Source organism: Labrus bergylta, chromosome 23 (assembly GCF_963930695.1).
Source record: "Labrus bergylta chromosome 23, fLabBer1.1, whole genome shotgun sequence".
Classification (NCBI taxonomy): domain Eukaryota; kingdom Metazoa; phylum Chordata; class Actinopteri; order Labriformes; family Labridae; genus Labrus; species Labrus bergylta.
Genome location: NC_089217.1, coordinates 8,914,321 through 8,932,614, shown reverse-complemented (window position 1 = coordinate 8,932,614; position 18,294 = coordinate 8,914,321). Strand labels below are relative to the sequence as shown.

At 42.8% G+C, this 18,294-nt stretch overlaps 1 protein-coding gene across 4 annotated transcripts in view; it reads right to left on the bottom strand.

Annotated features, from left to right (window-relative positions):
- Positions 1-18,294, bottom strand: part of celsr1a (cadherin EGF LAG seven-pass G-type receptor 1a) — a 69,302-nt gene that overhangs the window by 22,900 nt on the left and 28,108 nt on the right. For all 4 annotated transcript variants that reach the window (XM_065951087.1, XM_065951090.1, XM_065951089.1 and 1 more), the window contains exons 2-6: positions 16,892-17,247; positions 16,479-16,767; positions 12,963-13,185; positions 10,888-11,003; positions 9,316-9,404 (exon numbers count right to left, since the gene is read on the bottom strand). In XM_065951087.1, coding sequence (XP_065807159.1) covers positions 9,316-9,404; positions 10,888-11,003; positions 12,963-13,185; positions 16,479-16,767; positions 16,892-17,247 — 1,073 coding nt within the window. The remainder of the gene's footprint in view (positions 1-9,315; positions 9,405-10,887; positions 11,004-12,962; positions 13,186-16,478; positions 16,768-16,891; positions 17,248-18,294) is intronic.

Genomic DNA, 18,294 nt, shown 5'->3' with positions numbered 1-18,294 from the left:
ACACACTTTGTCAGCTTAGTCAGAAAAAAATCATCAAAAAAATTGGCAACTAATAGGTAGGTGTGAGTGCATCAATAGAGTGGAATTGAGGAAATACTGGTGGGTTATTATGTGTTGTGGCGTGTGTTTGGGACAATGGGAAGGGTGTGAGAGGACTGCAGTGTTATGCGAGGAAGCGGCGAGCTTGAATGTGTACGAGACAGGAAGTAGCAGGGTTGCAGACAGCCACACGGTTCATATTGATAATAAAGGAAAGAGGGCGCACATTCTTTGTTTTGTTTTTTTGTATCCGCCTGAGGAAAACGCCGTCGTTCCTCCAACTCCGGGATGATAATTGCACTTCCCTGGTATTTGAAAATGTGATCCACTGATATTTGAAGTTGGGTGTGATTCACAAATTAGGCCAACATAAATATAGCTACTGAACTTCAACCAATATTTTCATTTGAAATATAAAAGTGAAAGAGTTTGAGTGAACAGACTATAACGTGTCCTAGCTTCATATCAGTAGCAACAGGCTGTCATGTCAACATTACCTCACCTGCCCTCTGGCTATGTAAACCTAGAAGTGTGAATTTATTCAGCACAAACACACCGTTCCCAGATGCGTTACACAAAGCTACAATGCTCGGTGATCAAGCCTATGGGTTACTGCTGTCTTCCTCCTATCATCACACTTCTATCTCTCAAGGTAACATATGGACAGCGGCCATTGTTGCTCGTAGCTTCCAAGCAGGAGAATGCATTTCCAGAGGATCCCCCCCCCCCAAAAAAAAAACTGAGGCAAAGGTAACATCATCCTATTTGAAACATCTTCAGAAAATCCATTTTGAAATGCAACTTGACAAAAGGTGAACATGGCCCCCGTGCTTTTGTACTCACATCACTGTGATTAATGTCTAATAGATATTTGATGACCACATTCTACGAGCAGGTTTTTAGCCCTTAACTTTGCAGATATAGTTTTTCAAATAGTGTTGAAAAGTGACCAACCCAGAGCAAGATCAACATTTATGATATGACCATGTCCTGTTGATTTCAGTGCAGCTACAGTCAGCAGCCAGTTAGCTTAGCTTAGCAGGACTAGAAGCAAGAGGCACCTAGCTACCTTGGAGCTATTTAAAAATACAAACTAGGCCATGAGGATTAAGGAAACCACAAATTAAAAAGATGTTTGATGCAGGATTGTCCCTCGGCACCTCGTACCTCCTTGATGCCTTGAAGCATCAGAGTGATGCAAATGCTAAATCAGTCAAAGCAGTGGCACAATAACACTGAGCTTGATAGGGGTAATTTAAAGTAGATAAGAGTAGTATATAAGTGGAGAGAGATAAGAGAGAAAGATTAGGAGACAGAGAGTTGCTAAAGGAGGCGCAGATAGTGCCGGTACTAAATAATGATAATAAACAATGTGGAGGTTTTCTCTCTTTAAACGTACTTTCTGCACCTTCCTCTGCCTCTTTATCGCCTCGCTTCCCCACCGATTCTGTTGTCTACTTTCAAGGATGTGAATCAGAGGGATAGGTCACGCTAGGTGAGGTGTGTAAAATGCTCTTTTTTTTTTTTTTTACTCATACGCTCCCTCACATCACAGGAGGTGAGGTAAGAATGAAAAAATGAGAGTTGGATAGACACAAAGATATGAGAGAGTTAACCAGTAATGTATGAAGGTGGATTGTATGACATATTCATGAAATATATCTTCACAAGATAAGATTCAGAATGCAAACTAAAAATGTATCCATTTAACTAAATCAGTCTAAACAGAGGCATGGGAGCACTTACTGGTGTCACTTCTTTATTCTTGTTTGTGTTGTACTTACTCTCTGATGAACGTCGCTTTGGATGAAAGCGTCGGCTAAATGATTTGTAGAATTGTAGAATTTGCTTTCAATGCTCATTAAAAGGGCCATCTCAAAGAATATCTGAGCAACAACAATCTTCTCTGATAAAAATCTGTGCCTCTGCCGGTCACACTGCTGCCAAGGAAAACAAAGTTACTGATCACTTGCCTTGCACTTACCTGTCTGTCTGCCTGGCAGGTCTCACACACGTTTATAACAGCTGAACACATCTTAATTGGAGTAGTCAAAGAGAGCTAACAGATGAGGCTGTCACTGTATCATTTCTGCTCTCAACTACAGAGCAGACAGTTATGAAGGTTTTTCCACAAACATAAAAGATTTGTCAGCCAGTGGGAAAAAAAGTGGCAAGCAAGGGGTCCGGGGCATCCCAAAAGTATGATATACATTCCTGCCAACGTTTTGCCGTCAATCTGATCGTGGTGGAGGCTTAAAGGGGGGATGAAGAGATCACACCCTCTGTAACGGTCTTCGAAGGTAGAAACAGAGGCGTTTCAGGGGCGAGGCAGGATCAGCTGAGTCAGTGGGAGAGCGCAGCGCTGTGTGTGTGTGTGTGTGTGTGTGTGTGTGTGTGTGTGTGTGCATGCCTGACTGTGTGTGTGTGTGTGTGTGTGTATGTGGAGCTCCTGCTTTGGCGTGCTTCCGCAATGCCAGGCAAGAATATACCATTGCAGTAAGAATGAATGTACAAAGATTGAGCTTAGTTACGGCTCTATGTATGAAAAGAGCTACTGTGAGCAGCAAAGGATAGCTGCAGGTCAGTAAACATTCAAAAGTAAAAACACCTTAAACATAAAAACTACATTTCAAACATTGAAGGAGTAAGAAAAAGCATTTGAGAATTTTTAGATATCAGGGACAATGTGTATTGGTAAGAAATCCGTACTGTGAGTCAGATTTAGCAAGTTCACAAGAAAAGTGTAAAGCTTGTGTGAAACCAGGTCGAAAGCGGAACACCGTGTCTTAACTACAAAACAACAAGGGAAAGACAGACAAAAGCAATCACATCACAACTAAGTAAACATACCTTCAACTGCCACACCAAAACTAGCTAACCCAAAAGAAAAATGCTAAAGCCTCTGCTAATGTCAACACCAGACCAGAGTGAGGGTAAATAAGAGCTAACACGCTAGTTTAAGACGCCGTGTTACCTTTTTTAAGAATGTGGTAAGCATGTACAGTAAAGTCAGTCCAGAAGATTGTACTAGAAGCAGAACAAGTACTAAATGAGACCCCAGTGGGGAAAAAGCACCAGTAGGGACTAGGCTAGAGGTCAGAGGTTACCTCCTTCTGATTGAGCTTCAGCCAGGCAGTATAGAGCGGGAGCCGCAGAGCCCCGCTGGAGTCCACAAGACTCACCCCCTCCTGGGAGAGAAACACCGTGAGAAAGAGACACTGCGTTAGACCTGCAGCCCGCAACCAAACCAACGTCATACACTGGTGTGGTGTGCTGGATGTCTTGATGTTTGGGCATGTTGTCCAGTTCCTATTGAGTTTGGGGGATTTTCCTGTTTTGTTAACTGGCTGCAGTAAGGTGTAATTGCACCCAAAAAATGTTAAATGCATATATATGGTGTTTTTTGAGTGCACATTGATTGTATTTCCTCCGTCTATTTGGAGGTTTTTGTCTATATGTTCAAACAAGTAACTGTTTAAAATACAAAAAAGACACAAAACGGGAAAATTTGCCAACACACACAACAGCCAAAGTAAAACACACCTCTCTTTGTAAGCCTTTCACAAACCCTTCTCCAAAAACCTCAGACAACAGGCTATCAGACATCTCTGGCAGATATCACACCGTGAAATACCTGGCTATGTAAACAGCAGGTGAAATTTAAACACAGGAAGTCTGAAACTAGCTTCCAAATGTCATCGCCGGTAGTTACAAGACAGAAACAAAAACATACAACACTAAATGACTATGTTTTTATAATAATCGTAATCTTTGATCGAACCATCTACTTAGACAAACGTATCAAACACATCACCAAAACAGCTTTTTTTTTCCATGTGAGAAACATTGCCCGCCTACGCCCACCCAGTCCAATCTAAGGTTCATCATCCTAAACACTCAATACAATATCCAGAACTACTATTACTACTACTACAGAATACTCCAGCTACTCGTCTTCTCACACACTCCACATCACCCCCGTCCTTCATAATCTCCACTGGCTCCCAATCGCCCAGCGTATCCACTTCGATCTCCTCGTTATCACCTATAAAGCCCTCCTCCATAACCTGCCTAGTGCCTACCTGTCTGAGCTCCTCCACCCACACTCTCAGGTCTGCTGACGCAAACCTCCTGCCCCTTTTGTGTGATGATGATGACCTAAAATGTCTGAGGTATGGGGGAGACCTATGTCCAGAAGAACAAAGACCAACCAGGCCTCTTCCTCTGAAAACATATCCTGAGAGGAAACATAAAGTCTGGTGCTTCACCTCTCAAAATAAATACTTAGCCTTTTAAAGAAGCAAGAAGTGGGGGAAATACACAAACCTTTAACCATATTTATGCAGACCCACATAAAAAACTTGACAACTATTGAAGTGCGGTTATGTCTCTGTGTTACCTTGACAACGTCACACGTCTGTCCCTCGCAGTCATCAAGGCCACCCAGAATACCACATGTGGATTTTTTTTCACTATTAGCAATAAAAATGCAAAGAGGAGATGTATAGCAACTCCAAAAGCCACTCGCAGGCAGAGTATTTATTTTAAAAGCTATCATCCAACAAAAAGAGAGTGTGTGTTTATGTGTTAAACTGCATATCTACTTGTCGTGGAAACCCAATGAAATCTAAGACATCAACAAAGAGAAGGAGAGAACATACAAAGACGAGAGGAGCAGCTATTTATTGAAAAGAACAGATAAGTGTTCAAAGCAGTTGTCCAGATGAAGGCTGTTCAGACAATAAACTCAACATGCAAGATTCTGAAATAGAAATATTTAGACACACTCGGCAATTTACTGACTTGATGCTCATTGCTGATTTGACCAAAAATGACACATACGTTGTATATTGAAAGCATTCTTCAAAGCTCTTGTTGCTGAAATCAGCTGCTTAGAAAAGCTGGAGTGTGCAGAATCTAACCTAAAAATATAAAGTTTCAGCCATACAAGCAAAACATCTACTTGTAAGTAAAAGATGTTGAAATGATCCGTAAAGCCGGTAGAGGGACGGGGGTGAAGGTGGCACGCTGCTAAATACTCTGTGGGTTTGTCACAACGACTGATGGGCTTTAAGAATCCAAAACTCAGTCTAAAACATCAATCATTGCAAAAGTGTTACGATCAAATACAGTGATTGTTTTCCTCACACTGTACAACCTGAGTGGGTATGACCTGAGATCTCACACTGACAGAGCACACAGACAGAGGCTGGAGTCAGATATATGTGTAGGCTATCTCAGTTGCCATATGCACGGCTGAAATAGGCCTACGGCTGACAGCAGTATTTTCAAAGCTTAAACAGGCATGCCTGCTGTTGCCATGGTGATTTCGGACACTGTCTGTCAATGTCTGTGCAGATGTAATACGGAAAAAAAAAAAAAGTCCTGTAGTCTGGGAATTGGCTCGTGGCTTTGCTCTCACTGTGCTAGTCTGTGCAGTTCTATGAGCAAAATGTCAAACATGCCAGAAAATCATCCGACTGCTATGTTGCAGATGATCAGGCTGCGATAGGCCGTCGTGCCTCAGTGCAACAACTAATGACTGATGACGTGTGATCGGGCTAAAAATGAGTCGTAAGCCTCAAACATTGCGTCTAAATCGGGCCGAAATCACACAGTGTATACCCCTTTGCTTGCGGGACAAGCCCTGAATGGTGCGAGACCCAGATCCATTTCCAAATACAGCTGATTGAGTGAGTTACATTCGGTGTTGTAGCAGTCCACAGGAATGCAAATAAACACACACAGTATATCCAGAATGTAATTCAAGCTATGCTGTGAAGTCATTTGCGCATAATGTCCCGGTGATTAAAGTCCTGCCCTATAAACAACACCAGACATGAGTGTGAGGGAGGAATCGCAGAAGCAGAGTGAACTTTTAGTATTCACTGGTGATAAGAGCCAGCTAAGACCGTCTGGGAATGCTGTCTGCACAGTCTAGATGTAAATAGTCCATATTTGCCAAAGTAACACTTTTAAATACGATCCTGCTGTGAGATCATGGTGGTTGTTGTGGTGGTAAAATGAATTAAAATAGAGTAAATCATGCATTCCTTCCTGCCTAGTGTCCGGCTTAATTACACTATCTCCAGCATCAAAACACATAGCCAAGCCAAAACGTCTCGATTCTTCAAGAATACCCATCTACATGCTTCTTCTGTTCTCGTTTCTGTGTCGAAGATTTTGCTCTCTCGCGTTGCCTCGCATGTCCCGCTCAAATGTCCTTGAAACTATACACACCATGGAATTTCAAAAATGTTTTTATCCCTCCACTTCAATTGTGTGAAATGTCTAATAGATGTACGGTCATATGCACAGATTGAAAAACACACATCCACCTCACACATGCTCAGACACTTACACACACATACACACACACACACAAACACTCACACGGTAGCCTCCTATTTGCCTGACCCCCCCTACGATGCAAACACACGCACACACACAGCTTTCCAACCGACCCAGATCGCTATAACAATGGCAAGTCCATGTCTGTTGTCATGCCAACCCCCCCCCCCCCCCCCCCCCCCCCCGACCTTTCACCTCTGTTTTTAAGAAGAGGCACCCAGGCTTTTTTTTCTGAAGGGAGCAGCAGCAGCAGCTTTTTAAAGAGGGCACCCTCGAAAAGCACGCAAAACTTCAACTGCCTCATCATCTGACCCAATAAATCAGCACGCAATTAGTGTTGTGTGAGTGTGCTGTTACGACCGTTAAAAAAACAACAACTGGGGCTTATATGAGAGGAACCACCTTGGGTCGGCTTGTGTGAACCCACAGTATTGGTTCATCTGTTAAGTGAAGAGTGAAAGAGATCTCAATGCATTTGTTTGCTATCTGTTTTAACTAATCAATCATCTGCAAGCGTAAGTATGATTTAACAATGGCTAAATGATTTTTTTTTTCTAACCTAGGAATTAGTTAAGTGAGTTTAAAGACTAAAAATGTACCTCTTGTGAACACTGAGAATAATTTTGTTTTCCATGTAGCTGGAAAATGCTTTCGATTCCGAGACTTTCAAAAAGTGATCTCGAGACCAAGACAGATTTTGAGTATTTCAACACTAGTAGAGGACCTCACTTATATAGAGTATTTTTTGTATACAAGTATTTTTTGGGGTAATATACATTATTACAACTATTTATGCTTAATTACCAAAAAAAAACAAAAAAAATCAAAGGTGCATGCAATCCTGCTTACAGTATATGGATTATAAAACAGGAAATCAGTTGTAGTAAGATATAAATTCTGACACAAAACCACACATAACCTGTGTGGTTTTGTGCATGACATGACTGTGGATGACATCACAGTTGGACTATTCTGCCCTGATCTGGTCTTAACTCTCTCTAGGCTATGCAAGCAATGATAGCTACAGACAAATGTGTGTGCTCTTTCATACTCAGCAGCTTTACGTGAGTCTTCAAGCATGTCAATGCATTCGCATGTCAACACAACTAATCTATAGTGAGAACTTTGCTCCTTTCTGCTATCTACTTTTCCCCCTAATCCCCCAGCAACTGACGTGGGATTAAATTACCATCCGTCAATCCAACTTCTGATCATTCAACACGTGAAGAAAAGCTGATACTTTGTCAGGGTTACAGTCGGCCTCAGGCTAATTCAACGGAATGTGTCACCTGCTTTGCAAATCCCTGGTCTGTATTAAGACAGAACGCATACATTCCCCACTTTACAGGCTTATAACACTAATAAACACTCTTAATACTAGTGTGATGAGCGTGTTTCTGTGGGCGTACTTCTTGATTTGCATGTATAGTAGTAGAGAGCAAGAAAAAAAACTCAACATAAAAACATAAACTGCAGAGGACAGATTCAACGCAGAAAACTTGTTTAACCATGCAAATGAATCTGTCCGTTCCAAGGACACATCTTTCCAATTTCAAGACAACGCAACAGACAAAAAAAGAGCTCTTCAGAGCAAACACTGTGTCATGCAATGAATCCAAGTGATAGTGACCTTGTAGCAACTTAAAAGCAGTCGTCTGTAACATCACAAAGGCGATGCTTTTTAGCATGCAAGCATACAGCCTAAGTTCACCTCAAGAAATAGATACAGTGATGATCCTCCAGCTAAAACAATACATGATGGTAGTCTGATTTGTCTGCTTTGACGAATGCTTTAATGTGAAGGCAGCTGAGTATACTAAAGATGTTAGTCACAAAAAGTGCAATCAACTTCAGTCTGAAATGTGTGCAGTAAGTCGCTGCTGACATGCGCTGCTGGAGGTCTTGGGTCAGGCCAGTGATGCCACAACACCCAGTGTTGTTGTACACATGGTGGAAGAACCACAAAGGGAAGAAATTATCTTTAAAAACGTAATGAAAGAGGGGTGGAACTCTTGTCGGAACAAAGCATAGCATGTGCTAATCAGGTAACATATTAGCTTTTAAAGGCTAAGAAATACGCCCAGAACAACCTCACTACGTTTTTACACGTCTTCTTCTCCTTTGTGGTAGAATACTGACCAGAAGATCCCTATGTGCAGCTGACAAACTGACATTACAAGACTTGCATTGTTAATGACCAGACACAAACTTGATAATAAACATGTTTTGAAGGCCATTGTTGTGTTATTTTCCTGTCTGGTTAAACGGTAATATAAGAGAAATGACTGCAGGCTCTGGAAGTCTGATGAGAAATTAACACCAACAACTGACTGAAATGTAAACTCTTCTAATCTCTCTTCCGTCTCTTTACAAAGATTGAACATAATAAAGAAGCAATATGATCACATGCTTTGCCCTTCGTGGGAACGTCAATCCAACGTTTATTGAAATTTGGAAAATTGAATGTGAAGATACAGCTGTTGATCTTTGAGCTCCCATTAAAGCCCCTGTACTTTTTTTTTTTTTTTTTGCAAGAAAACTGCAAGGAAGAGGGGTCAAGCTACTGTCAGAGTTCATAACGCCAGCCAAACAAGTACTGCCAAATAATCTGGATTTGCTGTCAAGGTCATTGGACTTGGTTCTGCTGATCAAGGAAATCCACATTTCATTCGCTGAACTCCCTCGAAACAACTCCTTAACTTTTCATTTCCCAGAAAGTGCTAATTTTGATCTTTATTGGACTTGATCTTCAGGGGGGAAATGGGCACTATTTAACTAGGTTAATTCTGAATTGAAAAAAACCCCTCAAACATGAACTTTGAATAGTTGCCATCTCATGTTTACATCCACAAGATGAAGGACATTTTAACATTTTAGGAGAGGAGGCGGCACATAACGTCAGGTGGGGGTCATTGATTTCCTTACCATGTTGTAGTAATGGAGCTGAACAGAGTGCCACTGGCCGTCGCTGACCCCGCCTGGTATGTAGGGAGCCACGGTGGTCTTGGTTTCTCCTGAATCACAATGGAGAGAGGGAAAAATGAGAAGGGTTAAAAATAGTAAATGGAGTGAATAATTGAGTGCGGTAAAAGTTAAAGCGGTTTCATGGAAAATTAGTGAGCGGTGTGAGGGAAAGTCAGGGAAACGAGAGGGAAACAGTCAGGGCTTTGACACTTACAGGAAAAAACAAACTCCTGAAAAACTCAGGATATTCCCAGGAGGCGCTGCATGTGTGAACGCAAAAAGCCACATTTATTCACTCATAATTCAAGCGGAGTGTCTCCTGCCAGACCCCTAGTATGTTTTCCGCAGCAAGTCAGAGTGAGCTGATGTGAGAACGCACAGCAGGACATTCTCCAATAGTGCATAATGTGAAAACGGCGAGCGTGAACAGCTCACAGTAAGAAGACAGCAGAGCACAATGAGAGCAGATTTACTCTGTTTGTCAAAGACGGGAGCGGCCCTGCTAGAAAATCCACCGCTCTGGAAACAAGTCAACAGCAAACACTGACAAGCTATGTGTGTGTCTTGTGTTTGAGTGCATGAGAGAGTTAATAAGTGATGTGTCAGCTTTCTGGCTGTGCACATTAGAAAACAGAAAAAGGGCAGCAAAGCATGTGAGCGTATGTCCTACTTTCCTTTGTGTTAGCTAAACCGCATGATAATGGACCAGCATTGAAGGAGATATACCGCAGACAAATCATAGAAGCTCCTCCCACTCCTCTCAATAACTATCTGTCATAATAATAATAATAACAATATTTCATTTGATGAGTCATGTCTTATTTCAGATTTGAAGTGCACAAGGACTTGGCAGCGCTCCTAAATGGGTCTCACCCAACTTAATCGTACTGAACTGGAATCCTCCCTGTACGGTACCATGGGAAAGTAGACTGACTTTGAGAACAACCGCCAGTCGTCCAAAACAGAAGTGTTTGATCTGCAATCCAACCTTTAACAGTTTGAACGACGTCTGAGGGTGTGTGTCAGAGAATGCAATTCTAAAAACATATTTAAGGTGTGCTAAGGTTGGAAAGTTGGAGAAGGAACATGGTGTGTTTAGAGTGACCAACTGCTTTGGACTGTGTGTGTGTGTGTGTGTGTGTGTGTGTGTGTGTGTGTTTGTGCGTAAAGTAGGTGTTTTTTTGGACAGTTCAGTGTGTGTGCCATCATCAATCAGTCTGGCAGCTCACTCTCAAAGGAAGCAGCTGCTCTCAGAACATCCATCCCTCTCACCTTAGCACAATGTAATAATCCACACAGTGTGAAACAGATTAAAACGATGGCACATTTGTACACATGCAGTATCTAACACATACTTCAGAAAACACTCACACATGTGGATAAGACTGGTTAAGCAAGAGTGGTGTAAGTTGTTTTAGCGAAATTGAATTGTTCGAGTACAACACTTACATTGTAACTGATGGCGTCAATTACTTAAAGTGGTCACCACACACACACACGCGCGTACACAAACAAGACACAGTGAGGCCTCACCTCCTGAGAAGGTGAGCTGGATCTGCTCGTCAATAATTTCCAAAGCGATGAAGTCGTGTTTTTCGTTGAATCTGCCGTTGTATAGAAGCAAAGCGTTTCTCTCTCTTGTGGCAAACCTGAGGAGACAGAACGGAGGATTTTAGGACTTCTTTTAAGGTCACACAGCGGTGGAACCAACACAAAAATAGATACAGAACACGGTCGCATCTTTGACAGTCATTTAGTTTGTTTATATTTGGTCTAAAGTCATGTTTAAAATACAATATTTGAGATTCAGGTTTATCACAAATATTTGGTTGAGTGGATTTAAACTGTTTATCTCTGCTCATGCTCAAGTTTCCAGTCACATTTTTTAAGCACCTATCCAACTCAAACAGACAGTGGAGCTCCTTGAGGAAAAGCCCCTTGGAAAGGAAAGGCAGGATGTGGCTGCAGAGAGGATGCGAAGAGTATATCACCGCATTTGAGAGAGGGGGAAAAGGCCCGGTTAATGAGCCACAACCTACTCATGAGTGTATGAGACGGTACAAAGTTTAAATGTGTCTATGTTTGTGTGTGTGTGTGTGTGTGTGTGTGTGTGTGTGTGTGCGTGTGTTTTATTAGTGTAAGGTGAGGGCAGCAGAGTCAGCCGGCAGATGCCAGTTAGGTCAGCGGGGCAGGAAGTCAGGACGGCTGTAGCCAAACACTGATAAAAGAAAGTCATCACACAGCCTTTCCTGTTTTCACTGCACTGCAAACCTTTCTCACCGCCACGGTGTCTGATCTCGCATTAACAAACACATATTACCTTTGGGTGTCTAAGAAAACATGCACTAGACGTTTTTCTCTTGAAACATTCATCGTGTTGCAAACTTGCAAAGTCAGGGTTATTTTTCAATCATCAACTTGCACGCGCATGATGTAGTTTGTGTGCGTCTTCTTCATACTGCTGTAAGTGTGTGAGCCTGCTGTGTGTATTAAGAGCAGAAAATGAAGACACAATGGAAACGAGTGGACAAGTCCCAGCAGGCCCTAGGTAGCACTCTTTAACCAACCGCAAAAAAAACCAAAACTGTTTATTTCTACAGCTTCATTTACGGTTGAAAGCAGACATGTACTGCTCTTAATATGCTTTGACAAGGTATGAAGCATTTACTGTTTGGAGTTACATTAACAAATGGAGAAAGACAGTTTGATAGCTGATTAAGATTCAGAATGTCTTCATACTCGCCATTATCTCCTTCTACCATTTCTACAAACACAACACCTGCACTTCTAACAAGCTCAGATTTACTATGAGGACTGAGCGTAAATGTCAAGAATATACTACTTATTGGGGGTCATACATTGTTTTTATCTTCATAAGGCTTGTTACCCGTTCTACGTGGGGACTTGCCACATCAGGAATATTCTAGAGTCAGCTCGAGACAGTTGAAGTAACTTTTCCAGCTGGTTTTGAATCAGCGAGAGTTACAGTGTGAAACATTTATTATTTCTATTCAGAGGAGCCTGCTTCTGTCGATGACTGACAACATTTCCTGACCGAGCAGGACTGCTTTTTAGGGAAGCAGGAAGGGTTGGACTGGGGGAAAAAAATGGCTCTGGCATTTTTTGGGTCAAACTGGCTCTTCACAACCAGTCACACACAACACACCTAAACGCCATCCCTGTGGACCCCCCCACCCCCCCTCTTTTATAAACACATTGTTAGCTCCATTTAGACATGACAGAGTAGTAGTTATCCTTTGTGTTGGGGGGTGAGCCTGCCCAGTGGGAGACGTGATGATCTATCATTAGAAACATATAACCAATGCTCTGTGGGCCCATCAGCATTTTTTTTTAACTATTGCATTCCCTTTTCAAAGCTAATTTTCTCTCTGCCCAAGAAATGTCCCAGCCCCCGAGAGAATGCCCAGTATGTCAGTTCAGCCCTGCGAGAAGCTAACACCAGCCAAACTGAGGTGGACATGGTATAACAAACAGTTAGCTTCATGTTGCAGAGGTCCATTAACAGCAAGGCCTAGGAATTTGTTAATCGGTAAAGACACAAACAGACAAAAAAAAAAAGAAACAAAGGACGACAACACAGTACTCACGTGAAGGAAACAGTGAAGTGGAATCGTTGCCGCAGGCCTCGAAAGGTGACGAAAGACCGTCCGGGGAAGCTGCGCGTGGTCATCTCGCAGTAGGGCTTTTCGTACTCTCCTTCAGGACACTGGCACATGAAGCCACCCGCAAGGTGATTCACACACTCCCCGCCGTTCTTACAAACACCTGGGATACAGCTTCCTGATGATGCGTTCAGCTCGCAGTGGTCGCCTACAATGAAAACACAGGATTGACAACTTTACGGCTGCCTTGGTTTGAAAAGGCCACCTTCTTCAAACAATCTACAGAATACTGCGAGACAATGCTGGCTTTTCTGCAGAAGAGCGTTTTGTTTCTGGATTGAGTGAATGCTAAACCACCTGTCATCGCATTACTCCATCGATTTGATATCATCATTATATTACTTCAGTGAAGCATGTTGTCCACAGTTGACTGAAAAACAGACTTGTACGATGCGTCATCTGTTTGGATCCTACAAGAAGTTCCTGATTGTAATTTGAGAAACAACAGCAATATGGCCGTGCTTTCCATGCCCTTTATGATCCACCCACCACCAATTTTAAGGCCCTGACACACCAAGGTGATTGTCGGCCTTAGGTCCTAGTTGGACCGTCGGCCTAATGGATCCTTAGTCATTGCTACACTGTCATCTGGCCATACTTAAGAGAAAAGCAGAGGATTGGAGAAAAAAAAGGAGTAGGAGAGAATATCAGTACATTAATATGAACCACAGCTGTAAATACAATACAGTCTTCTCTACTAAAGCTCATGACAGTGGAAGAGTCATGTTTCTGTTTTGGGCTGAAGGCACACGCCTTTATTTAGAGACAGGACAGTGGATAGAGTCAGAAATCGTGGAGAGAGTAAGTACTACAACTTTACATGGAGCGTGTGCATCGTCATCGTCTCTGTTTAGAGGTGGAATTTAGTTAGGTTTGGTGTGATCTGTTTTGTCCTGAGGAACTGACATCAAAGATACAATGTGAGGTTTTAATCACTAACCTTGTGTCATTTGTATCATGACTTTGGAGGGGGATACGTGTAGGAAAACTGCTATCAAACACAATGGATGTAACAAATGCATCATTTGAAATGTTTTAAGGATCAGCTTTGCACATTTAACAAGGGAAGAATGTACTGAGTGTCCTCAAAGTAACATAAAGTGCTGTGGTTAGCATATAGAAAATGTTTGTTTTTTTTTACAGTTTTATGTTGTGCTCTTGCCCCAAGGCATGGTCGAAACTTAAACCCACTAAAGAGCTACCTCTGTGCTCCACTCAGCCTCAGCTATTATGAGACAATCAGCAGAGTGATCAGAACATTCACTTTTCCATGTACAGATGTGCAACTGTTTAAACGTTTATTGAATTAAGATGAGGATGAAAGGCAATGTCACTGAGTGCCTTATATTTAAAACTCAGCATCTTAGCTTTGAACAAACCGACATGTTATATAGCCTGACTGTATGTAGGAAGTTAGTTGAGCCATCTCCTCCAACAAACAAACTCAGACAGCCACTGTGAAGTGGGTGATTGTTTGTGGACAGGTCTTGTGAGCCAGACTTGAGTTGAGTCTGTCCTTTAGTAAATAACTGGATGGCTGCATGTTGGTATAAAGTCATTATATTATATTATCCAATTCGGTTTCTTAGCGCAATGGGTCTCCCCATGGGAAATTCCTCCTAAATGACCATGTTGCTCTTGCTTTGTACAATCAGGGAGCTGGGTCTGGTTTCCTGGCTCAGCTCATATAAATTCCTTCACTAATACATCAGCAGATCTCTTTCTGCCTAATATTATTGGTGTTGTGCGATTGTGTGTCCAACGCAGTGGTGTACATCTACATCGCTGTCCAGACAAGATCTCGTCCAAGACACACACACACACAACCCCACAGCCTGGAACCAGCTAATAGCCCTTCTCTCCACAGCATAATCCTTTTTTCCAAGGGTGAATTATAAGGATCTGTTTCCCTGTATGTAGGAAACCCAAGGAGGACAGAACGGCCCTCCTTGTCATCAGCGCCATTATGGCCCCTGACTATCTAGAGTTGAACTGTGACCTTCAAAGAGGGGGGGACAAGGCGACACAGGTAAGGGAAATTTGATGGGTGAGTGGGGAGGATGGACATGGAGAGTCGGGGGAAGAAGGCGAGACGCTGCCAGTGATTGACAAAAGCAGGTATAATGAGGTAATAACATCAGATATGATACAGGAAGAGAGAGAGAGAATGGGGAGAGTGTTGGGAGAGACGGGGGAGAGGAGGGATGACAGCTGTCAGAGACCCTCTAGGCCCAATTAGGGAGAGACAGCCAATCAGGTATCAGATGTACATGGCGGGGGTAGTTTTTGCAGGAATATCCCTGACATTGTGGAATATTTTGGAAAATGATTTCAATGAGAACGATGAAAGCTTTTGAAGCCTCCAATAAATGACCCGCCATGTGGAATGCTGTGTGGATTGACTGTAACCGCCAGTTTCCGGGCAGATAGGTAACTCTATCAGTGTTTTCTTTCATGCCAGTTTAGCAGAAAAACTTCCATGGATTGCATTTATTGATCTTGAAGACACTTGAAGACAGTGACACAAACTTTTAACATATTATACTGAATTTGAGAGGGCTTAACATTTAATTAACAGTTACCTCTTCACACATCAAGTAGAAAGAAACGGAATAATCAGCATTTTGTTCCGAGTTGTGTCTCTTATAATTGTGTACATCTTCACTAACTTTGCCTGTGTGCCAATTGCCGCTGGGTGGGGTTGCAAGAAGTCTGATTTATAGATGTGTCACTGAAGGAGTGCCTGCTGCAGTATATCCTGAAGAAAGCCATCGATTTTGGCATCAAGAATCAACAAAACGGTGAAGTAAAATTCTTACAGTAAAGCACTTAAACGGAAAAAAAAGAATAAATGAACAGCAACACTCTGGAATGCTGAGGAAAAGTGTACTTTCTAGATCCTTTTGATTGTGCAATCAGTTTCAATTAACATGTATGTCCAGCTTAAGTCATTAATCATCCTAGAATATAACTATTGTTCACTGATCCCGAAACCTATTTGCCTGTTTTAGTGTTACCTGAGAAGAATCTGGTACGACAAGTATATATGGCATTCCGTACATTTTTATAAAGCAATAAATCTTCTATGCAGATAAATGTATGTGTGTGTGGGCGTGTGTGTGTGCGTGTGTGTGTGTGTGCACGTGCTTTCCTTTCCTGAACTAGGGTCGACCTCAAGCTACAACAATAGGTAGTGAGTGCTTAAACAACTTGTCAGTGCGGTTTGGCGGTTTTGCACGAGTCATAAAGCCTTTGTCAGGTACATAATGGGCCCTTACACAAACGTTTTCTTTCAGGAAAAAAAAAGCTGTTAAATACGCGGAGATTAGCACCACATATGTGCAATTTGTATTCTATGCACAATATAATTAAGTTCATACAAAACGTTTAATCACTGTGCAAACACTTTTTTTTTCTTTTTTTTTCTTGTTGACAACTCACCTGTGAAGTCTTCCATGCACTCACAGGTGTACCCTCCCTCTCTGCTGCGGCATCTCCCGTTGTTCTTGCAGGGTCCCGAGTAGCACAGGTCGATCTCCGTCTCACAGTAGTCTCCCGTGAAACCGAGAGGGCAGCGGCAGCGCAGCCCGTTGATGGGGTGGATGGGCCGAAACAGAACCGTTTCTGACGCTATGAAGGGAGGGGAGCTGTCGAACTTCAGCACGGACACACACTTCATGTAGTTCTCGCAGGGCTCCCGCAGGCAGATGTTGTCATCAAATGGCAAAACCTGGAGAGAGGAAGGATAATGCTACTTTTTCCTTTTTTTTTTTCTTTTTTTTTTTACAATTGTGTGTGCTCCTGAGTGTGCATGTACATATGCCTTTTTGTGTTTGTATCAATCTGTGCGTTACCTCCTGAGAGGATATAAGCCTGAGCAGAGTCCTGTTGAGGTAGATCTGCTCCTGCAGCTCCTCAGACGGGAAGAACGTCCCTTTGCCCTGTTCCCCCTCGGGCTGCAGAGCTGAAAAAGTCACGTTGAGTATGGAGCCTTGGACGTCGGTGTCGTTCTGGATGTTGAACACAAATACCGCTTCCCGTTTGGTGGAGAGCACGGCAGCCACGCCCTCGAGGAAGAGGCTGAGCAGGGGAGAGAGGAAGCGCTCCTGGGACATGTTCTCCAGGCGCACGGTGATGCTGTTGGTCAACATGTCGTCGGTGATGATAGTGACGCGCAGCGTGCAGAGGGCCACAACGCGGTGGATGCCATCTGGAAGAAAGAGAGAGAGCGGGGTTATTCTCTTTTACACAATTGCAGCTCCAAAGAGCAGCAGTGTTATAACTCACTTTTGTAAAAAAAAAAAAAAGTGTCAAATGTAAAAAAAAAAAAAAACAACAACTTCCTTTTAGCAACTTTCAACAGGACTGGTTGGGCCAAATTCTCTCTTCTGCCATCTCTGCACTGCATGTAAACAGCTCGACTTGTTTACTATGCAACCTTTCTACCAAAGTGTTGATTTAAGTGTTTGCCAGTCTGAGTTGATTCGGTGTGATTCAAGCTGCAGACGGGAGTAATTGGATCAGTCTAGGATTTCTTCCCCCGAGGGAGATTTGAGTCTGGCCTCATACCTACTTCAGGCACAACTGTAAGCTCTGGTGCCTATAGAGGAAAACAGATGGCTATAGGTCTGCAGAGGGCACTGGCTGGGTGAAAGCTGACAACAGGTGGTGAGCCCAGATGAAATTTGCAGGGAGGGGGATAATACTGTTGAAGCCGGGCAGGAAGATGGGTCAGATTGCACAGCTTGCACCACCACGCTGAGCGCAAGAGCGTGTCATATCTGTTCCACAAGTGTGTGTGTTTGGTGGGGGTGTTGTCACTTTATGTAGATCGGGTCACTTCTAAGGTCTCCTCTCAACAGAAGGGCCAATCACAGGAGGGTGCGGACAGACCGGCTCAACAGCCTGGCCTAAAGCTAACCGCTAACCAGCATGGGCGACTCGAACAACACTTGGATCAATAATAATGGGAAGCAACATGAAGTTCAATTAGTTCACTGCAGCCAAGCTGTTACCGTTTTGCAGCTGCTGCGGACATAAATCCTGATTCATGGAGGGCGACCGAGTGACAAAAGGCACACATACAAATGCAATACACACATTAGTATTAGTCACTCTGCAGGACTGTGACATTAAGCAGCAGCTGTGGTGCTGTAATGTTCTGGAATGGAGGTTCTCATTCGCCACAGTGTGAACAGACAAAGTATCTGTTGGCTACTGTGTTTATTTATCTAAGGCAATCCACACCTGTCTCTCC